The following is a 27942-nucleotide window of genomic DNA, read 5'->3' as shown; positions in this document are numbered from 1 at the left end:
CCCGTCACTTAAATGGCCACGGGTTTTAATTAGTATAAGATTATGCAAAAAAAATCTGTTAACTTTAATATAGGCATATTTTTATTTTAATTTAAAAACAATTTTGATGAGAACAAGTATAGCCTATGCTATATATTGCGATTTCGAATCCTGTTATTTTTTCAGCAGGTATGGATTTGCCGTAAAATCACTATCAAAACAGATCCATTTAAAGAAGAAACGTTATTGTACAGCTCTCGTTGTACGAGTTTACAGCAAGTTCATGCTGAATCTATAAATTAGGCTATCAAGTAATATTGTTATATCTAAATGAAAAGACCTGGGTGGCGGCTCAAACTTCATGGAGGGATTTGCGGATAATCTATTAGACTCTTTTTATAGATTTTGTTTAGTAAGCCTAATTCTGCTGTAAGCGCAACACACAATGGCGCCTGTTATTGTAAATAAAAGACAAGCTGGCAGTGACATCTAAAGACAAAATAATAGCGGTTATGTCGGTACACGTCCCTGTCCAGGATGAAAACAAAATGAATGTTTCTGGCTCAGATTTAGATTTAAAAGTATGCTCGATAATGTCGACAAATCCCAAAACAACAATAGAGAGTCGTTTTCCAGTAAATCGGTTATGTAGGCTGTCATCTAACGGAAGCACAGTCACCTGTCAGTACTGTACCTAGTTATTTGTAAAGCATTAACATGTATACTTGCCTTTCTTAGGAAGGAGCTATGCTAGTAGGACATGACTGTAGGATCTGCTTTGACTGTTTGACTTGATGTGTATTCAGTATATCAAGTGACATAGAGGGTAGATCCTGAGACACTAACTCAAGGCAGCTAACAGGGCAGCCAAGCAATACAGCTAGAAAGAATATCTGACCTGCAAGATCAGAAATATGCTGGATGGGAAAAATATGACTGATGCATGACATGGAGGGCATTTGAAAAAAAATGTTTTATTTAACAGTGTATGTATACAATGCTGCATTTTGATAACATACAGTTTGCATTTAAAATTATTTTCAAATACAATTGTTTTTGCATTCAAAGTTTAAAATGATCCCATTATTGCAACAAAGAGCAAAACAGGTTAGTTTAAGGTACTGTCTTGATTTAAATGGCAAGAACTACAGGAGGGTTTGCAATAAGAGCATCCTAACTGACTAAAATCCTGTAATGAAGAAGCACTGAAATACTGTAACAAGAAACATACAGCTGCAGTTTACTTATACTGTGGAAAACATGTGACACTATTACACTATGAAACTGACTTTCTATTTTCCATTTTGTAATAAAATATAAGGGTCTATTCTAAAATAAACAGTAATAAACACACTTTATATACAAATCTGCAGTGAAGTCAGAAGCAGTAGGAGGCAGGTCTCTCCCTTATGGGAGGATCCAGCATTTTCCAGCCTGTGAACTTGCTAATGAGGCCCAGCTGGTTCTCATTACTGTAACTGATGAAAAATGGCTTATAACTAGGCGGGCTAAGATCAGGGTGTGGGGATAGAGGAGTCACTGACTGCTGGGCTCACTAAATTGCAAGCTAGCATTGCTTACTGGGAGCACATGTCATTTAAAGGTCCTATTTTTGGCGTGGCAGTTTCAGTCATGTATGTTTAGTGTTTGGGGCGCCCTCTGTTCTGTGACAGTACTTCTAATTTTATAATAAAAGTGGATAGTTGTAAGCTGATCCTTGTCTGTGGCTTCATCATCACCACAAGTAACAATAATCTGATGCATCAAAAGATCTTAACCATACTACAGGGTAATACGGAGGAACAAGCCAGTGCTCCTCCTCGCTCTCAAATCATACCCAACTGTCAAATTTATCTTGCACAGACTTATGTATACAGCTGGAAACAAGTCTGTGAAGAGTGCCCATGTCAGGCTGGTATTGTTTTCATTAATATCTAAAGCACCAACAAATTTCAGTACAATTTATAATGTGACTGCCTCACAAAGTTATGCTACATCTACACTTATACACTACAAAACCACTTTCCAAAATGTATAAATTTCTACAATATGTCTTATTACAATACTCCTACAGTATACCACATCCATGTAGGAGTTATTAAAAAGCTTTTAGGTTACTATTTTACTGCTTTTCAAAATAAAGAACACCACTGTCAACAAATAATCGAAGAGTACATTTTTGAAACTCACTCATTCCATTTTTTGCTGCTTTTGAGATGAGACCACAAATGATCTCAAGCCAAACTTCCTCATCAAACGTTCAACCAAAACTCCCTCCGTCCTCATGTAAGCCAACAAAGAACTTTTGTTTCATTTGCCAAAACTCTCTAAGTCCACAGAAACGGTACTCGCGAATTGGACTGAATTTTGGAAATATGATCAACTCTCTAAACTGCATTCTCAAGCTCTTCATATGTGTGTCCTTGCAGAAGGAACCAAAAATATCCTAAAAGCCACTGAAGGCAACGAAAGTAACTTTACACTGCCTACATAGCACACTTCTCACTGGTTATTAAAACACTGCATATCCTATAGTGCCTGGTCCTCATGGGATGACACTAGGTATACAGTGTAGCGAATATAACTGCATGATATCAGGTTTCTTAACCCTGAGCCTGGCAAACCCTTGTGTATCAGTGCTGTCTATGCCAGCTACACAATTCAGGTTCTTTTTAATCAAACACTCATGCGAGGGCCTTTTTTCAGCCTGGCCTCAATATTACATTTATGAGCTACGATATATTTATGATGTAGTATGGCCTGAATTAAACGAAGCTCGCCACCATCTTTGTGTTGGGGCGATTTCACAAATTATTAGGAAAGCAATTTAAAGCAAATATGATTAATTGAAACAATGACCAGTATAGGTTATCTTAAGGAAAGAAATGTTCTGAAATACCTTAACTCAAGCTTTTTTGAATATACTGTATACAGTAAATCATCAACTGTGCTGAATGAAAGAATGAATGAAAGTGATTGTTTAAAAGTTGTAAGATTAATCAACTAAAGTGAAAGGTGGAACAAAACCCATAATAAAAAGTAAGAACAGTATGAACACAAAGAAAAAGCACATAGAAATGGTGCCTTATATACTTAATGTCAGAACTACCCACTGCTGTCTTTATCTCCATACACAGGATATTAGAGAATGCTAGTGTCTCAAACCTGTATGCAGACTACATTAACATGGAATATAAAACTGCAGTCAACTATGGAACAAGCTGATACATGTGAAATCACAAAAACAAGCGACTTTATCCAATATTGTTTCTTGTGCTCAAATTATTTAGCCAGAATCAGATATATAAGTGATGCAGTAAAAGCATGAAGCACATTAGAGCAGTGGACTCACATTCTATATACCCTACATCTATCAAATCAAAACCTTCATTAGCTGCAATTCCCTTTTGTAAGAAGGGACTAAACAGATGAGAAATTGAAAGTAATAACATTCAAACTGGCAAGTAGTTTATGAGCAAGGACCCCCAATGCAGAAGTAATTTGGTCCTAAAGAGTCCTGCATTAAGGCACCCCAACCTAATACTATGAGGTGCATTGTTTACAAGCAATCAGGGCTACCCAGTGACACATATACAATAACAAGAGACTCTGTGTTACACCAGTAAAAAGACTGGATTTTACTGAGGCAACTGAGGTACAGTGCATAACAGCAAGGCTCCAAACCAGAAGACCTGGAGCTGCGCTAAAGCTGACCAGCTTCTGGAGAAGAAGAACCCTGCCTCAGAAATACAACCCCCCTGCCAAGGCCTCCTCCGATTCATCTGCCGCTCCTCAGGTCTTCTTGGGCCGGCGTCTCAAGTGGAAGTAGAAGTAGAGGGTAACAATGAGGAAGAGCACTTGACTGAGGAGGAGGAGGATCATGGGGCCGTGGGACACCGGGCTGACTTCTATGAGGGTAACAAATGTAACTGCAATAATAAAAAAAAACAATGTGTCACATGGGCTGTGCAAGTACTGCAGCTTGGAAGGCTTCAGACCTCTTAAATGATCTCTGCTTGTTCTGTTGCAGGCAAATTGAAGACAGGTCCTCAAAACTCCTTATTATTGCTAATAAACAAACACTTGTAAATGGTCTTTGAAAATACAAGACAGAAAAGCAATGAATAAATAAGTGTTGTCCTCTTTTGACTGAACTGGTTTGCACCAGCACATGGAGCATGCCTTAGATGTACCAGAGATTTTAGCCACTAGAGAGCAGTGTAGATTGAGAAACTGTGAAAATATTGTAATCCTGTATCTATCGTAGTAATCCACCAGATGGAAGACAAAGAGGGGGGAAGAAAGAAATACACACAATCATCTTAGAAATCATGTAGCAATCATTTCTATCAATAGTTAAACAATAGAAAACAGTGCCAGCTGGTCAGTTAAACATTTCCCCAACCTAGACTGTCACCCCATGTTGCATAGTCTCCATAGACCTAAAACATTAGAAAAAGTGACTTTACCCAAAAACTGGATTGCCAAGTAGCAGGCCTCTGCCAGCAGGCTCCACTGAATAATAACCTTCTCTGCAGTATGCAAACCTTTCCACATGATTAAAGAAATACCTGTGGGAAACAACAGAGGGGTGTCAATAGGAGGCTATTATGCAGTAATGCTGAGCAAATAATAGCTTTCTTTAATCCTGTAATTGCTCCTTATACTGTTCTTCAAAATGCATTTTTCCAGGCAGCACAACACCTTAACTACACCCAAATAAGGAAATTTCAGGTTTAAGCTGTTAGTTATTTGCTTTTTAGGGGCTTAATCTTTCTTGTCTGTTTGACGGAAATGGATTATAACTTAAATCATTCTTCTTCGTCGGTCACACACAAAGGTGGGTCCCTCCCATTTTTCTCACACATGTTTGACAGAGCTGCTTCTCCACCCCTGCCATGTGCCATCTGCCCTGAGGATTAGTCCTGCCCTTCCCTGGTGCCATCCAGTTGGCCACAAATTAAAGAAGTGATATGTGATAGACAGCCATTGCACACCATGGAACTTGAAGCATGAAAACACTGTTTAGAAAGCGGGCCATCATATGTGCAGGGATATCCACGAATAAAGGTAGCTATCTCTGAGTTACTGTCTCCACAGATACACAGAAACACTGACACTTTAACCAGACACTTCACATGCACCCTCCCACTTATGTGTTGGCAAATGCCGAAAGCTGTTCCCAATAGCATGTTGATGAGAAAAGAGGGGTCGTTGTATGGGATTCTGGGACGACTGGGAGGCCTCGAGGGCATTCCCCATTCTCTCATACAGGCTGGCATCATTTCTGCAAAGGCCTGACTGCACTGTATGCTGGTCCCAGAAGAACATTATGAAGAATGTCAGTTTAGAAAGACAGGAGATTTTCCATTGTGTGGTTGTCCGAAACATATGCAATCATAATAACTGTTTACATTTCAAATCCACTGCAAAAATTCTTCTTGCCAAACATAAACAGAACACTAGAAATAACTGCAAGATAAACTCAAATGTTTATAGTTACCACCACAGCTGTCAGTGAGGACAGATAAAAAAAAAAAGATTATATGATTGTCAGAGCAGCACATGACATTTGACAGTGTCTCCCCTGCCCCATTCACCCTTAACACCCAGAATTCCACAGGGTTTATTTGAACTATTAACACATCTGGATGAAGTAGAGCCTAGCAGAGACTTCAGTATTTTCCACAACGTGTTCTCTCTCTGCACTGACCTATAGATTTGTTTGACTTGTACTGTTGTGTGCAAAAGACAAATATCACCAAATTTTACTTTCCAGAAAGTAGCTGAACCACAATTCAAACCACCAAGTTATGGCAGTTAGAGGATTAATATTTCCTTCCTACATGCAATGTACAGAGTCACTGGATTTTCTTAATTTTCACATCTGACTACCCCCCCCCCCCAAGTTTCTAAGAAAACCTATGCACATCTGCTTATCTTGAGCCAGTGACAGGGCTGCCGACTCTCACGCATCTGGCGTGATGCTCAGGCTTTCAGACTCTTACGCTCATGCAAAAAGTCTCACAGCAAATCTTTATCACTCCATTATAAACTGTAACCCTGCAGTGACCACAGGCATTTAAACAAAAACATGTCTAAGAACTGGCTGGACCCTGATGTGCAACAAGAACAGTTAGTAGTTCATCTCAATGTGGCAGAAGGAGTACAGTCCTTACTGAGAAGTGCTCCCCCATAAAGCCGGATGGAAATACGGGCGGCAAAAAGCTTCTCCTTGAAGACTGTTTCGTAGAGCTGGCTGGGGAACGCAACAGCCTGCAATGGGTAAAACATCTGATATATACAGGCATTTGGATCTTCACATTACAGCAACACTCAAGAGAAAAAAGAATACAGTGCATAGCAAATAGCCTTGAATGCATGGTATGTGTTTGAACTGTGGTTAATCTATGAATCCTTTTTAAGTTTCACTAACATACAGTAGGTGGCAGCATTGAGAGAACAGGAAGATAATATTACAAAGCCTATGTACTAACACAAAGCTTTCAAAGTATACTGCACTTCAGGATCAGTACTGGCTTGAAAGTACTACCATCACCATTACTGATAACTCCTAAAATGTCTAAGACCAACGTCATACTTCTACTCATGACCATTCTACCTGCTCATGAACTAAGGTTCCCATAGTCTAATGAGCAGGTAAAAGAATGTATCCCACCAAATAAGGTGAATATAGATAAATACAGTTGCATGATAGGCATGATGTTCTGCACACTACTCACCATTAAAGCCACCACAGTAAGTGTGACTGCTGAAATGAAGATCCAAAACCTGCAACAATGCATAACACAAGGGTACAACTCGACATGAGGTTATGCAGACCACAAAATAGATAGACTATGAAAGGAAAACAATAGAGAAAAGACCTATTTTATAGCTCTACTCTTTCTTACAGTGAAGTTCAGGAGGAGATATCTTACCTGAGACCTACAGGTTCTCTCCCCCCGAATTTGGATTCATTGCCCAGCATCTGACTGATCTGCAACGAAGAGATGAAAATTATAAATGTAAATAATAAATATCACCAGCAGTAATACTTTACAAGTGGTCTATGCACACATTACATTTTACATTTTTTGCACAGTTAAACAACTTAAAGTTTACTTTAAATACTTTGCCAAACCCCAAAGAGCCCCAACCCCAAAAGAGTATTAATAAAATGTCATGGTGGACAGTGATGGAAGGACGATGCACAGTGCAGGAACTTTATTTTAAATGGAACTTAGACAAACTCAACAAAAGGAACCACGAAGGGTCAAAACAAAGGCAAGTTGGTTAAATGAGAATAACCAAGGACTGGGACTACATGTGAAGAAATCAAAACAAACCTTAACTCCTGGTCACCCCACGGTAGTTATAGTGACCAATTAAATGGTATTCAGTGCTTCATCAATTCTGTAGTCCACAGAATTCATATACATGCAGGTTCTTACTCTAGCCTTCATTCTTAATGACCTACCGCAGCATTTTGGTATTTTTTTTTTACCATTCTTAAAATGAAGTGCAACAAAAACTACTCCAAATTTAGTTGGTACTATATTTCAATATGGCATCTCTGGATAAACTGATCTATACAAATATTATAGACCATTCACTGCTTATTTGGTCAGTTAGGCCAAGGAAAACAAGTAAATGAAACCACGAGTGTTATACATGAAAGCGCGCAACAAACAGGGCTGCGTGTGGAAATGGGGAGATTATGGGCGTTCAAGTGTAGATGAAACAGGGCAATTGCCTCTGCTGTTAAGCCCTGAGTTCCTCCTGAAGGTGGCCCTGCAGGGGCGTTCACACAGCAGGCATGTCTTACTCCTCTCTCATCCTCCCAGGGAGATGCAGCACACCCACCAGGTGAGCATCTGTGTCGAGGTCTCATTGGCCCGCTTCATTTTTACACTAATGACACTGCACAGCTTTGACCATTAATAAAAACAGGACCTCCTCCCCATGTTTTACTGGACGCATTTCAGAAGCTGTCTATCACTGGCATAATTATTTCACAGCACAATGCTGGCTTAAGGGAGAAATCGACGTGAAAGCAGGGCTTACTGTTGGCAAATACGTGGGACAGACAAAATGAAGCACCGAGGTCAAAGAGTAAACACTAATGCAAATCTGTGACCATGCGTTGCTAGGAATCCCTGCTGGAACCCTGGGCTGCAGATCTACTATGTCTGCACCCAAACAAACCCGATAATGTGACACAGAAGTCCTTTACTGCAGGACACAGTCAATAAGAGAGACAAGGACTGATCTGTGGTTTGGGCTACAGGTTCAGGTTAGGGAAGGGAAAGGACCAAATTATTCAATGCAAAGAAACCTACAATGTTCCATTACTTATCCATTCATTTTAATACAATGAGGACTAAATATAGATCGAAAACAAAACAAACTTCCTTTTAACTCAAAAAAGTCTAGATTATAGAATGCCTGCCTTTTACTTTGAACCCTAATAAAACTGTAATTAATTATTTGGCAATACTGTTGACTTATATAGATGGTACTCTCCCGGAAAGTTCTGTCCTCCCTTTTTCTTCGGGCTTAGAAAAAGGTAGATTAGATTCACTGCCTGTGAGAAAGACCATGAAGGAGGACTCTACAAGGAAACAGTAAAGCTGGCAGTTTCTTCACACTACACAGAAAAATCAACAGCGTTACATTTTACACTCATAGTGTTCATACTGAAAGTACAGTTTCCATATAAACACTTATGCTGGTAACTTAACCTCGCCAATCTTGCAGTGCAATTACCAAGGAAAGCCTTCATGTAAACACTGGAGGAACATTCAAAGCAGCTTCTTCAATAATGATAACTTGTAAAAAATAGTTTTATGACAATTCTGGAGAAATGATAGCTTGGCAACAGAATGATACGCCTTCATCATTTACAGTCAGGAGTGACAGTGCGGTGGACTCCCTAGAGAACAGCTGCCTTTATACTTAATCTTACTACTTACATCTGGACTGCCTACTTACATCTGTTTAGCAGAACTTTTATAGCCTAAGTTCCTGATTAAACTATTGAGTCCATTAGATTGCGGCTGGAATTAAGCAGGCAGTCCAGTTTGCTGTATGAAACATTGAAGTATTCAGGATTTCAAACTTCAGCAAAAAATAAGTTTCTGCTTAATAAGCAGCTTAGCAAGCAGGGCCTAATGTCCTTTCACAGACACAAGGTCATGTCAAGCCACAAAACAACTGACCTTTGACCTGTGCACCTCGCCATCATCATCCTCGCCGCCAACTCCCAGCACCTTGCGTGTCTTCAGCCGACTCACCAGGTCAGTCTGACTGTGTTTCTTCATGAGCGTGGCTTGGGGTTTGGATGCCATTTTGGTGGTGGGGTGGAGCGTGAGCTCTCACCGCCAGAAAGATACAATCAGGAAGAACTTCTGTAATAAGAGAACAAGCTTGATGACCAGCACTCGCAGACAGCAAAACTGTTTTATTTCAGCCCTCTGACATCAGCACTCTGCGGGTTCCTGAACAGGAGCACATTTCCTTTGCTGGCTGCAGGAACAACGCTGTGGTTTAAGTTGGTGCCCTCACACAAGCTGTCTGCAGAGCATCTGCTGCTGTTTAAAACCCTCCCACCTGGTTCCATTTTCACAAACCCCAGATCACCTGCAGTCATACGGGAAACCACAAGCGAGGAAAGAGAAATGCACCCTGTGAGTATGTCCTTTACGCTCTGACTGAAGTCTGCCTGCTCCGCCATTCTGAGCTGCACCTCTTCTGATTCTCTCATCTCATTTGTTAGGGAAATAGAATCATTGCACATGTCCTGTTGGGGCCAAAAATAATCACTTATATTCACTCTTTAACACTCATGAATGAAATTTGGCCAATACACAGATTCCTGTCCAAATATAGAACCACAAGGGTGAAATCTATTTTTCCAGACACAATATGGAAAATGCAAGATAGATTAACTTCTAAAGGGCTTCAAGAAAGGACGTTGAAGGGTTGAAGGACTAAATTTTTTTAACAATAAAAAAAATCTTAATGTCACAGAAAGGCTTTAGAAAAAAATGTTATTAAACTTGAAATATCATCACAAGCCAAAAACTGTAAAGGCCTGTACCAGCTAGCAAGGGAAGTGTTCAGAAAACTTTATATTATGTGAAGGTCTTCTCAAGGTTGGTAGAGAACGTTCTTAGTGTAACGTTAATTTCCATTTTACATTTTAGCAAAGATTGTCAATGTCAACATAACATTATTACCCAAACATTTTTTGACACAATTAATGTTGAAAATGTTTTACAATAAAATATTATGGTAACACTTTACTTAAGGCCATGTTTGTAGTAATTTATAAACATATTCATAATAAATAATAATGCATTCATAAAGCATTGTAAATGTGGCTATACATATTTATCAAAAGGTATAACAGATTATAGCCATGTGTATTATGCATTATGAATCCTTTATGAAGCTCTCATTTATAATGCACTATAGATATCTTTATAATGCCTCTCTCTAAGAACAGATATCAGTTGGAAGACCATCACTCAGCAAAGAGTCCTCCATATTTAATCTGAAGGCTTCACCCTTTATGGGGGACAGACAGCCATTGTTGACGACTTTTAATGGTGGAAGGGGGCCAGGAGGGTAGTGCTGATCTGTGTTCATTATTGTATGTACACATACAGTACAATAAGTAAAACAAAATATCCAATGAAATTGTTTCATGCTGCACTACCTATCTGGACTGATGGCGCTTTTCCACTGCCAAGGAACTGATGGTTTTCCACTGTAAATAATGTGTCGTACCCAAGCCGTACCCATGCTGACATGGCCCTACTTACTAGAAGTGCTGAAAGTGTGATTAAATCAAGCTGCAAGCGTCATTTGCTTGCTCAAAATGCAAGGAGACACTGGTGATCTATGTTGATATGCATGGATTATTATTTTTTTTTTTCTTTTGTTTTTTTTTTGTTTTTTTTTCTTTTTTCTTTCCATTCCTCTCTCTCACTCTCTCTCTCTTCCCTCCTTCTCCTTTGTCCCCCCCCTCCCTCTCCTTCTTTTGAGGAAGTAAATAAAAATATAAAATTAAAAAATAAATAAATAAATAAATAAATAATAAAAAATAATAATAATAATAAAATAAATTAATAAATAAATAAATAGATACAGATAAAGTAGTCCTCCGCAGAGGGGGGGTGGAGGAGGGGATATAAAAAAATTAAAAAAATAAAAATAAAAGAAATGCATGGATTATCTGAAGGAAAAAGCATATAATCTATATATTATTCATCATCAGTAGTATCTCACATCGCAATACATTGATGATAACTCAGAACTTGAAAATTTATGACCTCCTCCTTAAAAAGTACTACAGAATGACTGAACAGAATGGATTCATAATGCAGATTTATGCAAGTGAATAGTAATTCCGCTAACATTTGCTGCTAATGCTAATAGCATGCAGTCATTCCCACAGACATGCTACCATAAATTAGCAGATAGTAAATCATGAAGTGAAGGTCACTGTCGCTCTCCAAACCCAGGAACACCTGAGGAAACTTAAGGAGGAAAACTTGGAACTGCGCTGTAACTAGTCTCTCTTCGCAGTACGGCTCGGGAACAGTTCGGGTCCTGTATGTCAGTGGAAGAGTGCCGTAAATCAGACTGACAGAAAGGGCACAGATCTGAAAACGTCATTTATCTACACACAGAAATTCCCGATAAAGGCTCTTAGTTACAGAACAACAATGAATCCCACAGCTGTATACCGCAGACATTGAAAGCTGGACAACAGGGATCATACTAAGGGCGTTACAGGATTTAATCTGATTTAATAAATAAGCCCATAATCAGCTATGACCCAAATGTCCATGAGGGGACAGAGAGTTTAATTCATATGTGTTGGATTCAGCAGAGGGCATTCCCTCCCCCACTGCCATCATCTCTACCACTAAGACACTAACACTGTTCTTCAAAAACAGTGATTCACAATCCTGTTCCTGGAGTATCCCCTGCCAGAGGAATGGGATTGAGAACCACAGTCTTAAAAGACAAGGAAAAAAGGCTAGATGGTTTTCTTGTCATACCTTTTTAACATATAATGGTGCAATAAGCAAAAAAAAAAAAAAAAAAAAAAAAAAAACATTAAATAGGTTGCAGTCCTGTGGGGAAATACGTTGGTAATGAGGCATGTCATAGCAGACTCATCGGCACTAACAGGAAGGCCCCAAATGCAAACACAGCAGCTCACTACAACAGTGGTGTGCAGAAAAGCTGCCAAAAACATGTCTACTTGTCCATCTAGCTTTCTGTGTTCTTTGAATCCCAGCTGTCATTATCACTCCAGAAGTCCCTGATGTCCCACATGATGAGACTCGGCTAACCGACTAAAATAACTCATCTCTGTTATTTCCCTGTAAAATTTTAACAGCCATGCTGTTTTCCAGAGGTTTATCGCACGGTTCCATCTGCCGCATGTGCTGTCAGTCACTGTCTTGCTCTACTGGTGGTGGGCCACTTGAGGAACACCTTTAGGAAGAACATAGTTCACTCAACTCTACCAGGAGCCCTGGTGCTCAGCTGACAGTATGCATCAATGCACTGATCCTGTGTGCTTCCTCTGGGTCTCCTCAGCTAAAACGGCACAGTGTGTGTGTGTGGTGGGGGGGCAACATCAGATGCTTTATCTTGACTGGTGTGCTATTGTACTTCCAGGAAGCTCATCTACTCCATGCACTAGTTCAAGAACACAAGGTCATACAGTTCCCAGTTGGCTTAAACACTTTGCTATTTACTGTTAGACTTTAAGGGTCTTCTGAGAACACGATCCAAACAATGGGCTATAAAATACCAAAAAAAGAAGCCAACCTGTCACTAAGCTTCCTGCAGGAAATATTTAATGACACCTATGACCGTGTTTCTTACTAGTTTTATATGGCTTCCAATCAACAGCAGGTGCAGAGTGACATTTATATGTTTGTTCTAGCATAAGCCTCATTAGCTAAGCACACAAAACACAAACTGGTGGATATGACTCGACTATAACCTATGAAGACAAAACAGCAGGCCACAATTGCCACAATTTCTTTTCCTAGGGGCTGATATTTTAACCAGCTTTTATTAAGATTTTTAGGCAACTGACATTGGAAGTAGGGGTGAAACTCTGTGACTGTAATGAGCGCAGACAGGTACAGCCCCTACCCAAACAGGTCAAAGGGGCCAGAGTAATCCCGATTCACAGAAAATATGTCCTCATGTCAGCCACTAGGATGGACTCTACTTATGTATTTTCAGCCTTCAAGGTTAATTTGACAAATTAAAATGCATGGAAGCATTTAAAATGCTTCCATTCTCTGTTGCAGACAATTTTTAACTCAGTCCAAGCTGAGTAGGCTTAGTAATTAAGGATGCTCCCCATTTTCCCTTAAAATAGGTAAATCTCCACACTAGATTGAAAATCAACAGACACTCATTCAGTTGCTCAACTGAGAAGTGCTGCTGAAAATACTTTGTGCTTACTGTCTACTGTCCTTCTGTACTGCTAACCATATGGGATCATTTCAAATGTACTACTTGGTGCCATAGTGGTAACAAAACTGTATTTCTCTTGGGACTGTCTGATTGCTCCAGCGACTGTCTGAAAAATAAAACATAAGAAATTTACAAACGAGAGGAGGCCATTCGGCCCATCAAGCTCATTTGGGGAGAACTTAACTAATAGCTCAGAGTTGTTAAAATCTTATCTAGCTATGATTTAAAGAACCCCAGGGTTTTAGCTTGCACTACACTAGCAGGAAGATTATTCCATACTCTAACTACACGCTGTGTAAAGAAGTGCTTTCTCAAATTCATTTTAAAATGTTCTCCAGCTAATTTCCACTTATGGCCATGAGTTCTAATGTTTAAACATTAAACATGTAAATGTAAATGTAAATGTAAATGTAAACTAATATTGAAATAGCCATTTGGCTGAACAGCATCCAGACCCGTTAGAATCTTATATACCTGGATCATATCCCCCCTTAGTCTCCTTTGCTTGAGGCTAAACAGTTTCAGCTCAGCTAATCTCTCCTCATAAGACATTCCTCTAAGACCAGGAATCATTCTCGTAGCCCTCCGTTACACCTTTTCTAAGGCAGCAATGTCCTTCTTAAGGTATGGTGACCAAACTTGCACACAATATTCTAGGTAGGGTCTTACCAAGGAATTATATAATTGTACCATTACCTCCCTTGACTTAAACTCCACACACCTAGAGATACAGTATAACCCAACATTCTAATGGCCTTTTTTATTGCTTCCCCACACTGGCGAGAGTGGGACATGGAAGCATCAACATACACTCCGACATCTTTCATATAATCAGCTACCTTTATTTCATTGGAACCCATAAAATATATGTACTTTATATTTCTGCTTCCTGCATGGATAACCTTACATTCATCTACGTTAAATTTTATCTGCCAGGTATCAGTCCAGTCGCTAATTAAATCAGAATCCAGTTGTAGCCTCTGTGCTGCTAGTTCAGTATCTACACCACCCACCTTGGTGTCGTCTGCAAAGTTAACCAGTTTACTGTATGTATTGGTGTCAATATCATTAATGTAAATTAGGAACAATAGAGGTCCTAAAATTTAACCCTGCGGTACCCCACTATGAACGCAGGCCCAATGTGACATTGTGTCTCTAATAACTACTCGCTGCTTCCTGTCTGTTAACCAGTAAAGTATGTTACTTTTGATAAAAGTTGCTGCTAAATCAATAAAAGTAAATAAATACATTTCTAATAAAAAGTATACAGCTTCTTAATTGGTGTTATACTGCCAGGGAAAAATCAACAGGGTGATAAGGCCAAATTTCTCCCATGCATCACCCAAGCATCACCAGCTGCTCACCTGCTGCTAGGCCACATGGTCGTCATCCAACCATGATATGGGCCGGAGAGATCCCATCATGCACTGCCCGGTCACCCATCCATGAGGTATGGGCCTCCTGATTCCAAGCACCCAGCCTGGCAGTATTCCAGATATTCATTACTACCACAACTCAGGAAAAAGGTCTACTAATGGCCCAGCGATGGCACGATGAACGTTATGCTGCACTGAAGCTGGAGTCCCTGCACTTTACAGCACCTGAGCCTAAATCTATCATTCTGCTCAGCAGAAACCTGTGCAGATCAGAAGCTCCATCTAATCTGCGCTCAGCGGTAACAGGATGAGCGCTACATGCTAGATCAGAGGCCTCACTTCACAGAGGAAGCTAGCAATGAAGACAGAGGCCACAGCAGGTGCTCGTCAACAGGTACATGCCACTTCAGGTCAGCCATTTTGGCAGCTTGACAAACTGACCAACCACGAATCACCATATCTTCCCTCCAGACTGACAGGAGACCAAACGGGCTCCTCGCTTCAACACCAGATGGTGAGACCTCCAAGGGCAGTTCTGCCTTTGACATATCAGGCCGCTGCGTCATACCTCCAGGGTCGGGCCTCGAACCCTGCCTCTTCTGTGTGTGTGTGGAGGCTGCATGTTCTCTCCATGCTCTGCAGCTTTCCCTTGGTACTCTGGTGATTTAGACTCAGGTGCTGCAAAGTCCCCCCCCCCCCAATTTTTCGTGCCATCTACAAATTTCTTGCAGTACATGTGTGCAGGGGCTCAGGAACCAGGGAGGACATGTACCCCCCAATATTAAATCTGGCTTCATTCATTCCCTCCAATAAATAGACCTTTAAATAGTATTTAAATAGTGTCCCCCTCCCAATATGAAACTCACTCCTTTGCCATTGTGTGTGTGCCCTGCCATGGACTGGCATCCCATCCAGTGTGTACCCCCGTGTAGCCTGTGCTGTCTGGGACAGGCTTCAGACCTCACTCCCCCTCTGATCGTGCCCAGAATAAGCAGCTGGATGGATGGGTGTCTGGATGGGTGGGCAGATTCTTGAAATTCGAGTGCCTCAAGCGTTTAGACGAGTAATCTTTCAATACAAAATATTCTATCAATACACTCGGAACTGAATATTATTCATAGCCATTTAATCCTTGGCACTGAAAATCAACCATGGAAGAAAAATGAATAATAATTTTGTTGATAATAATAAGTCTTCTCACACAAGGCTTAAGGATCATAGATCAAAGAAAAAAGAGGAAACCCATCACTGACACACAGAAACGGCCAGCATCCTGCAAGCTCTAAACATTTCAATATTTTATAATGCCATCTGTAATCAACACGACATATACATACAGTACATATCTTACCAGGCAGGCTTTTAGTTTGCTTGCTACTTTATATATACCCACAAGGATGGTATGACTCCTGATAACCTTTCTGAGAAAGAGTGAATTCATAATTAGCATAGGCAGGTAGAATGAGTGCCTAAAAAGCACTTATATACATGAAGAATGGTCACATCGTAATGTGTACTGGATCAACACAAAGGCACGGATGTATTAGCTGCCATGATTAAACAATCCGAAGGACTGACACTTTATGCAAGTCAGAGGCTAATGGCACATGGCACATGTGGGGTAAAATATTAATTGCCATGTTATCCAGTGGTAATATGAGGTCTATTCTCTGTCCTCACTCACATACAGTACCCTGGCTGGCTTTCATCTCTAGGCTCTGAACTGCATCGCCTTCATATCAAGATACGGCTTTCAAATCAAATGAAAAGCATTTGTCATGCCACATATTGAGCATTACAAACTGATCCAATACAGTACTTCCCATTCCCTAGCATGGGACACTCATCCAAAATACAACTCAGTTTTAGGGTTCTAATATTAAAAGCTGCATCCACCCATTTTCCTAATATCTATTGGTAAATATCTTACTTATATCCCCATTTTCACCTGAATTTGAAAGTTATTATTCTCAATCACAGCCGTATTAATCAATTCCTCTTGGGCATAATTTCATGTAATTTAATTTTGTAGCTTAATTTCCTTACTATCCATCCATCCATCCATCTGCCATTCCACTTATAATGCAGGGCTGTGGTACCAGCTAAGATGAAATACGTATATATGGGATGCATGGCTAATATAAATAAAACAAAACACAATGAAATAACATAAAAACTGACTGACAATTGTAAGAATTGTAAGATGCCCCAGAAGGCTTTCTCTCCTCATGATCTATGCATCTACATGGCTAATAGTCACCTGCTCCACAGCAAAACAACCTGCAATCTCCTACCGGTTGCTAGGCAATGCTCCCTGCTGCTTGGCTTAGCCAGAGATACCACATGAAGATTTGACCCCATCATGCACATCAATAGATACTTAATTTTATTGCTTTTCATGACCGTATCACTCTGTATTTAGGGCTTTGCCTGTCTGATAATGGTTAACATTTATCTTTCTGTTATGGCAACAGTAAGATGGCAAACAGTGTAATACAACTGACTCATTACTTGTGCCAAGATTACAGTGGGAGAAACCAGAAATCAGTTGATCTTCACTTGATTGTTTTTCCTTTGGAGTTTCAGATTGGAGTTGCAGTAGCTTAGTGACCAACACATGGTTTCATTGGTTCAGATTTAGTTACACTACAATTTTTGGAACTGGTTAAACATCTGTCTGAGGAATGTCTGTATTTAGAAAACTTGCTTAAACCGAGATCAAAAAGATTACACAGACAGAAATGCAGTATCACTGCAATAAGATTACAGTGTTCTATCCTCTCTGAGGTACACAGACTGGAGAGTGGCCAGATCTCTGTAGGTGGGTATACCTACTTTTGGTCAGTCTGATGGCTGCCATACTCAGGGAGTAGCTGTTGCTGTAGTGGATCGGCTCCTTCTGATGGTGTCTGATGTCACTCCTTTCAATGAGTATATTATGAGACTCAGGCTAAGGCACTCCTGACGCTGGAGTCTCCTGAAGGTTGTGCCCAGGTTGTGAATTCTGACCACAGACTTGTTGTTGCTACTCCGAAGATTCAGCTTAGATCCAGTAGGCTACCACCTATCGGGAGAATGAGGCTGGACTTAGCCAGACTGCAAGATCAAGCTGTTTCTGATGAGTTTGCACGCAATTTGTGTGTAGAACTTGCAAACTTGGGTGCGACTGCTGACTCTAATGTGATGTGGGAGACCTTCTGTTTGAAGACCCTGAAGGTTGCGAGGGTTCTGTTGGTGTTGTAAGTGTTCCCAGAGGGAGATGCTTCATCTCACAGGGCACCCTGGATATTATGGAGAGGAGTCGCAGCACACGGCTTGGTGGTAACTCCAATCTGTACCAGGAACTGAGAAGGATGACTGTGAGGGCTCTGAGGGTAGATAAGGAGGCGTTTGTTATACAAATCTGTGAGTAGGTGACACACCAACTGTGGTCTTGTGACCCATGTCCAGGATACAGAGGAATCAAAGCATTACGTACATCTGACTTTGTTCCTCGGAGACTTGCAGTCAGGGCGGGTGATGGAACGGTCCTTATGGATGACACTGCGGTTGTGACTCGCTGGGCCGGCTACTTTGAGCAGTTGTTTAAAGCTGACCCTTCAGCCAGGATGTTGGACATCTCTGGGTCCGTGCTTCTCGAGGCTGATCCTCCAGTCAGCTGTGAACCACCCAGTCTCACTGAGATTGCACAGCCTGCCTGTACACTGGTACTGTGTGTGCTGTGCAGAGTGGAGAATCTCTGCGTTCTTCCCAGTTGATTCTGGGGTTTGCCAGGGGTGTGATCTTGCTCCTACTCTGTTCAATGATTATATGGACTGGGTGTTGGGCAAGGTTGTGCGGACCAGCAGCTGTGAGGCATCCATTGGTGAAGAAAAATTTACTGATCTTGACTTTGCCAATGATGCTGTGGTCTTAGCGGAGCCAATGGAGGCTCTGATCGGGGCTCTCGAGAGATTGAGCGAAGAGTCTGAGTATCTGGTATTGCGGGTGTCCTGAATAAAGACCAAGATCCAGGCATTTAATGACTTCTTCGGCACAGTAGTGTGTCTGTCTGCGGGGAGAATGTCGACCTTGTCAACAGGATTTTCCTACCTCGGCAACGACATTGATGTCTCTGGTGACTTCCTATGAAGTCAGCAGATGGACTGGAAGAGCATGGGAGGTCATGCAGTCACCGGAAGGGGGTGTGTGGCGTTACCGATATCTTTGCAAGAGGATGAAGGTCCAAGTCTTTAGAGTCCTGGTGCTCCCTGTCTTGCTGTACGGCTATCCAGTGAGCTGAGACGAAGACTGGACTCCTTCAGTACTGTGTCTCTTCGGAGAATCCTTGGGTATCACTGGTTTGACCTTTTGTCAAATGAGCAGTTGCTAGAGGACTCCTGAATGAGGCACATTACCTGCATTGTGAGAGAGCATCAGTTATGTGGCGCGTTTCCCTGATGGTGATCCGGCTCTCAGGATCCTCATTGCTGAGGACCCAAGCGGCAAGACCAGGACAAGGGGATGCCCACGTAACACCTGGCTGCGGCAGATGGATGGCCATTTCCGGAGGGTGGGACTGTGTATCTGCGTGGGGGATCGCCGGCCGGGATCACGAGGAGTTTCGTTGTGTTGTGGGTCATCAGCGCATGCTCCCCAACCTCTACCCTACAGGACAGTGCTCAGAAGACACACTTATCAGTGTCCTTTGGGGTCAGTAAGCAACTAGTGAAACATTAATTGCAGTTACACTCTGTCAGTTATGCTAACACAAAATAGGCAACACTAGTGCGAGAAAGGACAAATTTATAGTGATTTAATAATATGAAACCTGAAACAGAAAGAACAGAGCAAAACACCAAGAAAATAACTAGCAATAATGAGAAAAACTGCATAGTAACATGCACTAAATCTGTACTGAATAAATGTATGTGTTTGTTAGATTATTCTTTAGAAGTCCAGTATACCCTTATGTAAAATTTCAGCTGCATATGCCTTCATTGATCCTTTCATCACTTACACATTAAAATGCCATAGAGCCTTTGACAAAAACTTCAACAAGAAATCCATATGCTAATACTTAATGAATAAGCATGTGGTGAAATAAGCCTTTCAGTTAATTTTTTATGGACAACCACTGAAACTAGATATAAAACAGATAAACATGACACATTCTCTTAATAAACTATTAGATCTATATAATGTAACCCACATTAAATGCTTTATTACAGAAAACATTGGTGAATCGTTTATAAATTCGAACACATATAAGTACGAAGGTGGATGGATTGTGATGTGTGTCTAATAATGACACTTTAAAATGTTTGTTCCTATTTGTGACTGACTGGAGAAATCGTGTTAATCTCCATAACATCTCAATAAAAAAGAAAAGAAAAACAAAGCCAGATGGTGTTTTAAAGTTTTAAGGGTGGTGTGGATGATTCTAGCCATAGTCAGATAGCAGAAACGTATACGTAGAGGACTCTAAAGGCACATGATTACGATAACACCTCCAGAGAGCTCTTAGCGTACGGATGTCTGCCTGATCATGCCTGGTAGACAGGTGCTGTTTTGCTACCTCAAGGCCTGTTCTTCCCGGGATCAAGATCATAGCAACTCAGCTGAGACAAGTAGAAACTGAAAATCATATCCATTTATATCATTCATCAATTTACTGGGCCTGTCTGACTTGTATTGTTAAATAAACTCAAATTAATAAATAAGATATGGATTTATATTACATGAATAAACCTTCAATGAATTAAAATTACATTAGAGCCAAGCTCTATGCAAAAGATCTTATTTTCACTTTGTTCAATAGGATTCATGCATTACTGTAAGTCTTTATTTCATAATAATTTCCCTGTCAGATCAATAGTCTGTCTTATCTTGTCTTCTCTTGGTAGGAAATGTATCACGTAAAACAAAAACAATAAATTACTTCAAAACTGTATAAAACAGTTTTTTTATAATCATATACATAGATAATTGTCCTTCTCAGTTTACTTTAATCACTATGAACTGCAGACAAACGTAAAGATCTACAGGATGTATTGCATAAAGGATAGAATTCACTTTTATTCTTAAAATGGCATCCAATTCAAAAGCAGTCTGTCAGAACCAGTGATCAGCTGACAGTACCCATCTGCTTCTACTGAACTTTCAAGTGTAAAGAAAAAGGTGAAACTAAATTCTCACAATAAATCTGGCAAATTATTTGTGATGCATCTAGATAATGTACACATCAAAGAGCACAAGGATATAATATTAACCTGAAAATCTCTAGTAACCATTCTACGTCCAACCAAAGGCAAAAAAACACAATTTCAATATCTTACTAAAATTATATTTTGTCAAAGCAATCTTTTAAAATGCTCTTTCATTTAAATATCATAGAATGTAAATTTGAAAGAACAACCTGAAAGCATACATGACCACCACAGCTTGAATAGGCCTGAATATTAGAGAAGACAGTTTAAAGGCTATCTATCTATCTATCTATCTATCTATCTATCTATCTATCTATCTATCTATCTATCTATCTATCTATCTATCTATCTATCTATCACAGTATAGGAGTACAATAGTCTTTCCCCATCTGAAACAAATTACAAGTATTTATACTCAATTTCCTATATTGCTTAAGTGTTTCCAAGACACCATCGTCCCTGCCCATTGTTTGCATTAATAACACTGCCTGTTGTGTTCAGTATCAACAGCTCTTGATGCCATAAATTAGCAGAAATCTGAGCGGGGGTTCCATGACCATGACCAGTGAAATAATGCAGCTTCTCCTTTAATGTTTATAGCATATTGCTAAAAACAACTAGCTATAAAAAACACAAACAAAATAAAGCTTTTAGTGGCACATGATAAAATGTAAAGTAGGAACACAGCTGCAGACAGTGACTTTACTGGCTTTAGTCCTCGAAAGACTATAGATATAATAGGACCACTCTATGGAAAGAGAAGTCAGCCCTCAATTGTCTACTATTGTCAGATGGTATGGCAGTCCTGTTGCTGGCTTAACTGATAAAATTACATCTACATTCAATCCTTTTCCTTTTCCTTAGTCTCATTTTATATGCAATATATAGCACAATATATTGCAGGTTACTTAGATCAATGTATTCCTATGCTGAGGTCAAGCTGATATGCTTAATTTTCTTCAGAAGCAACCTATAAATACACAAGAGGAAGAATTTTTAAAAAGTCCCAGCTAAGAAGAGTATGAATTCATTAAAAAATGAAAAAAAAGAAAAGATCCTCTTTCTGGTCATGTAAAAAGTTCAGGAACACAAATTACATCAGACATAAACATTTACAGAGACACACACATGCATTCACACACAACTGTGCTCAGAAATCAGCTTAGAGAAGCAAGGAGCAAACACCTGCATGCAAATTCATAAAAGCTATAAATGTTCTCCACTGTGCTCTGCCAAACCATAACATTGACCACCTGGCCTCATAAGCAAAACAGGACATAAAGGAATGAAGACCATCCTATCTGGTTCTGATTACCCTAGTGGTTAGCCAATACCAGAGACAGAAAGTTCAGGTCCAGAAAGTAAAAATCCAGACCAAGATTTTATTTCAACCAAGCAGTTGAGTACTCTGTGACTATGTTCAACTAGCTGGTTGAAACTAAATCTTGGTCTGGTTATGTACTTACTGGACTTGAACTTTCCATCTCTGGCCAATACAGGCACTGGTTGTGCTACTGAAGCACACTTTAACAACAGAATACCTTACCTTGTATGGCTGAGTGAAGACGTTACCAATCCTAGCAACCAATGTGTGCTAATCCCTCATCATCGTGACTCACAAAACTTCAAACTATCACTCATTTAGCTAAAATAATTCTGGCTCATGTTGCTTCAGGAAGACTATCTATAAAAAAGTATTTTTCCTGTTTAATGTAGTAAACATTACAGCACCTTAAGTCCCTCAGCTACTAGCCCAGTAAGCCTCCTCTGAGCTGTTTTCCTGAAGGTCCCTATTTTGTCTCCCTGTGTTTCATGAGATTGAACCTGACATTAAAAATGACAATCCACTCCCAAAATGTCTACATGACTATATATCTTGAACTAAACTAAAAACAATAAGGTTATTTCGTAATCAGATCTTGCCCCTTCACCAAATATGTAATGAATGAGGCCCCATTTGGGGAAAATACCTCTATGTGACGAATAAAGCAAGTAAAAACAGAGAGTGGCCTGTAATCTGTTTGACCATGCAAAGCCTGCAATGTCTTCTGAAGTGAGAGGACCAACCTACACTCCTGTCCTCAGGTTCAGAATGTTAGTGTCAGACTCAAATCACCCAGAATATTCTGCCTTGTGTCAACTTTCCCCTTGGTCTCTTACTCTGTATACATGGAGTGTTTCGTTCGTCCCTGGCCAGTAAACATGTCCTGATGCCCGCCTGAACCCCCCCACACCCATTTTCATTTTAATGAACCCCCCGCACCCCACTATCACCAATGGCTAAATAGCTTGCTCCCAATCCTCATGCTGCCTATTCTATTCCACCTGTGTCATGGGTCCACCCTGGAGCATGGCATTTATAAATTATGGCAAAATAATGTGTTTTTCTTGGATGCAGCAACAGATGAGCCAGCCACTTTCTGAGTGTGTTTACAGACAGGTGTATACCCTACGGCAGTGCAACCCTTAACATGTGGAGCTCTCCACAATAACACAGGTGCTCTTTGTGCTGGAAAATAGCCTCTCATCCATCAGCCACCGTCGCTGTAACGCTCCTGAGTCTAGCTCCCTTTTAAACATAATCAGCATCCTCTGCATGCTAGTTGTGCAGACGTGGGACAGCCCGCCGTCTGCTCTTAAAGGGGGCATTAACCCTCAATGGGTCCTTGTCAGAAAGTTACGTTCCAGGTCCTTGGGGTTCAAGTTGCACCCCTATCCAATGGCATATATAATTCAATGGTACCAAGCTCAAATTCAATTAACTAAAGTTAAGATACATTTATTAGTTAACTGCATGATGCTTGCACAGCTTACGCAGTGAGATAGTGCAGTTAAAGGGGTTGCGGCAGTGGGGGGGGGGGGGGGGGGGGGGCAGCAGAGGGGACTGGTCATATAATGCACATTCCGACTGTATCCTCTTGCAGAATGTGTCGAAGAGCTTCAGCTGTGGAATACCTAGCCATGGTGTTATATCTTTTCTAACAGTTGAAATGTAAACAAAACAAAATGGCTGACTTTTTTTAATATCCGAAAATGTTCTAGAATATAATAACATAAAAAATTATAGTAGCAATTATCACTAATTAACTGAATTTGTCGATCATATCAATGTCATAAATTAACCCTAAAAAGGGTTATGTAATAGCAACTGGACTTTGTTTTTCATGGAAGACGTTTTGCACTCCATCCAGAGTGCTTTCTCAATTCTGACTGACTGGCATAGCAGGTTGATGAACCCTGTGGAATCCTCAAGTTGTTAGCACTAGATGGTCACCTGTGGGTTGTTGTTGTTCCTCCTGGCTTTCATGTGTTTCACTGATACCACCTGAGGCCGAGCGTGAACGACTTTGGAAGCGTCTTGGCAAAGTTGAAAGAACTGCATTGTAGGTGGACCGGGAGGACAACTGCTTCAAATGAACGACCGTCGTTGAACAGAGGAGGTGGCCTAAGACGTCTATCACCTACCTACAATGCAGTTCTTTCAACTTTGCCCAGACGCTTCCACAGTCGTTCACGCTCAACCTCAGGTGGTATCAGTGAAACACATGAAAGCCAGGGGGAACAACAACAACCCACAGGTGACCATCTAGTGCTAACGACTTGAGGATTCTACAGGGTTCATCAACCTGCTATGCCAACCAGTCAGTCAGAATTGAGAAAGCACTCTGGATGGAGTGCAACACTTCTTCTATGAAAAACAAAGTCCAGTTGCTATTGCATAACCCTTTTTTAGGATAACCATGACCTGGATAACTGAGAATCTCCACAGACATCTGTCATAAATTAAGTTTTTTTTGGGGTGCATTTTGCACCCCCGAAGAAAGTATGCCAGCGATAATTGACGTCAACACTTTTTCTATCATTTTCTGCATGACCGTATGTAAAACTGGTGCACTTACAATGTCCTAGAGGATAACTGCTGTAATTTTAATAACAACATGGTAGTAGCCATAGAAATGGGCAGGGGGTGCAGAACGCACCCCAAGGAACCATTGAGGGTTAAACGGTACCCCTGGCCCTAGCGGCACATATTATAGGCCCCCTGTTCATCCTCAGTTTATCTCCTTCATGTGGTTGCTCACAAAGATGCAGCAACAAAAACAGACAAACGTGAAACCTATCTTTAATTAAAAATTAAGATTTTTTTAAGCATTTACGTAACTTAACAAAACAAAACATAAACACTTGTGCCCACGGAAAAAGTGTGCGGTATGGCAGAATTAGTTCATAATTTATTTCGATTGCATGGAAGCGGTTTGGATTTGCGAAATCCAACGATGACCAATCTACCGTAATTTTCAAACATTGCAAAGCTACTGAACACACAACCTTTTTAACTACCTGAAACGTTAGTACCCAAACAACACGCTATAATGCTACAAGCACGTGTTTCTTATAAGCATTACTTTGCTGTTTAAGCAGTTAAAGTGTTAATCGGCAATGCTTACATATACATCCTAATTTGATTGGTTTGTAAACAAAAAAATCGCTGTCTATCGTGGAATGAGCCTCTAACCAAATATAGCCTACCGTGATAGGACATTATGGACACATCGCCCATGCCTACTCACTTAGACACTAGCACTTGCGAGTTCTGCGTGGGCGTTTGCCGAGTAAATTTACCCCAATATTTCACTACAAGTTATACCGTTAGTTTCGAGAAATATGTTTTAAAACACTTTTGAAAACCAAGATTACGATGCGAAATAGCGTTAACGGTACACCCAGGTTATAATGGTAATGAGTCTACTTTATAATCCTTCAATTTAATGGCAAGTTTTAAATAATCGGTTTTGATATTTCGATCTGTAAAGCTTCCAAGAGCATAGATGAACACTGTGGTTAGTTAAGTGCCAGGATCATTTACTGAGTAGGCCTACACTATACAACATAATATTTGGATACTATAAATTACCAATGCATGTTTGAGCAAAATGCTAGGCTGTTTACAAAGAAATGGCCATTTGAAATAAATGGATGCACTTCACAGCGTAAATGGAACACCCTGCATTAAACAAAAGTGAAAATTTGAGTATGTACGTGTGTGCAGCTGTCTTTAATAACGTGGAAGTAGGCTAACTGAATTACACACATACAAAACACACAACGAGAAAAGGTTTATCCATCGGCAGGTCCAAAACAATGTACTGTACCAATGTGCAGTACGTGTTTTTCTTATTACTCTTATTACTTTTTATATGATTACTTCAAAACAGTCCTAAGGTTGAAATTCGGATCTGATTTTTGTAACTGGACTGCATGCTCATACAGAAATGTCGCACGCGGTGCACAAAGCAGTCACTAACACTTAACAGCTTTGTATATTCATAATATTGACGATGTAACTGCCTACGTATTGAAACGTTTCCGTATATACGTTTAACAAAATGACGAATTCTTACTTTAAACGTCAATTTCAATATTATTTGGTTCATTATATTACGGTAATATACGACATGACTTTTCTGTTTAATCTTGCAGTTTCAAGTATCAGTTTCTATTCATTAGTGTAAATTTTCGGATCGATATAATTTATAAATAAGCGCCGATATTGATAATAACAATCAGCAGTTTTCTAGTAACTTCGCTTAAACAAAATTTCTATAAGTTCCACTGCAATGACGACTACAATATGAATTAAAAACAAATCCAACTTGCAAGACAATAGTAAGTCAGTGAACAAGCGTTTAGGACTCCACTTATATTTCAGTAAGACAATACCCTTCCCGACCACAAACTCAGAAACGAAAAGCGCACAAACCTTTTACCAATGAATAGAGTATATTTTCTTCTTTTCTTTTATTTGTTCAAAGCTTGACACTTTTATGGAAAATCAGTTTGTATAGCTTTATGTTGGTTCACATACCACATCTGACAATTCAACGGAACCTATCCGCTTACCGTATTGTGTGGCTGTAGATCAGAGCGCAGCCCTATACCGTAATACATAGAGAATATACCACACTTATTATTTTACTGAAAATCTACACGTCAAACAACCTTCGAATGAATGTTGGTTAGGAAAATGTGAATACACATTTCGAAAGTACTCACTACTAAATTTCTCCGTATTACGATTTTAAAAACATGCCATTAATATCTGTTACTAATTTCAACGTTCATGTTTTATAATCGGTTATATAGCTGATCTACTACTGAGTGCACATTAAAGATTGTTTTCCACTTTCTGTTTATTTTGCTACTAATGGTATATGGGAGGGATGGTGGCTCATTGAGTGACCAACCTACACTCACACCTCCATCCCCTATGACCCTGCTTTGGATAAGAACATAAGAACATAAGAACATAAGAACATAAGAAATTTACAAACGAGAGGAGGCCATTCGGCCCATCAAGCTCGTTTGGGGAGAACTTAACTATAATAGCTCAGAGTTGTTAAAATCTTATCTAGCTCTGATTTAAAGGAACCCAGGGTTTTAGCTTCCGCTACACTAGCAGGAAGACTATTCCATACTCTAACTACACGCTGTGTAAAGAAGTGCTTCCTCAAATTAGTTTTAAAATGTTCTCCCGCTAATTTCCACTTATGGCCACGAGTTCTAGTATTTAGACTAATATTGAAATAGTCATTTGGCTGAACAGCATCCAGACCCGTTAGAATCTTATAGACCTGAATCATATCCCCCCCTTAGTCTCCTTTGCTCAAGGCTAAACAGATTCAGTTCCGCTAACCTCTCCTCATAAGACATTCCTCTAAGACCAGGAATCATTATCATAACTATCAATTAGTTAACTAGTAAGCATCAGCTTACAAAACACGGTATTATACATACAGGTCTGGGGGAAAAAAATTGAGACCACTCTATATTTTTTAAAAATCTTTCTTTTTAAATCCTGGTTTTGTGGCAGAAGGCCATGC

At 40.0% G+C, this 27942-nt stretch overlaps 1 protein-coding gene across 3 annotated transcripts; it reads right to left on the bottom strand.

Annotated features, from left to right (window-relative positions):
* Positions 1-933: 933 nt before the first annotated feature.
* Positions 934-26983, bottom strand: LOC111840249 (tumor protein p53-inducible protein 11-like). Of its 3 annotated transcripts, none has more exons than XM_023804905.2 (7): positions 26963-26983; positions 9201-9389; positions 6921-6979; positions 6723-6771; positions 6159-6255; positions 4449-4550; positions 934-3908 (listed from the first exon to the last, which is right to left on the bottom strand). In XM_023804905.2, exons 2-7 carry the CDS (start codon positions 9327-9329, stop codon positions 3772-3774), a joined length of 573 nt encoding a protein of 190 aa, XP_023660673.1. In that variant the 5' UTR covers positions 9330-9389; positions 26963-26983; the 3' UTR covers positions 934-3771. The 3 variants fall into 3 exon arrangements, with proteins under 3 accessions (XP_023660673.1, XP_023660656.1, XP_023660679.1); XM_023804888.2 differs by lacking the exon at positions 26963-26983 and adding an exon at positions 26823-26954; XM_023804911.2 differs by lacking the exon at positions 26963-26983 and adding an exon at positions 9666-10894.
* Positions 26984-27942: the final 959 nt, after the last annotated feature.

The sequence above is a fragment of the Paramormyrops kingsleyae genome, chromosome 11 (genome assembly GCF_048594095.1).
Source record: "Paramormyrops kingsleyae isolate MSU_618 chromosome 11, PKINGS_0.4, whole genome shotgun sequence".
NCBI classification, from domain to species: Eukaryota; Metazoa; Chordata; class Actinopteri; order Osteoglossiformes; family Mormyridae; genus Paramormyrops; species Paramormyrops kingsleyae.
This window is presented reverse-complemented; position numbering and strand designations above follow the sequence as displayed.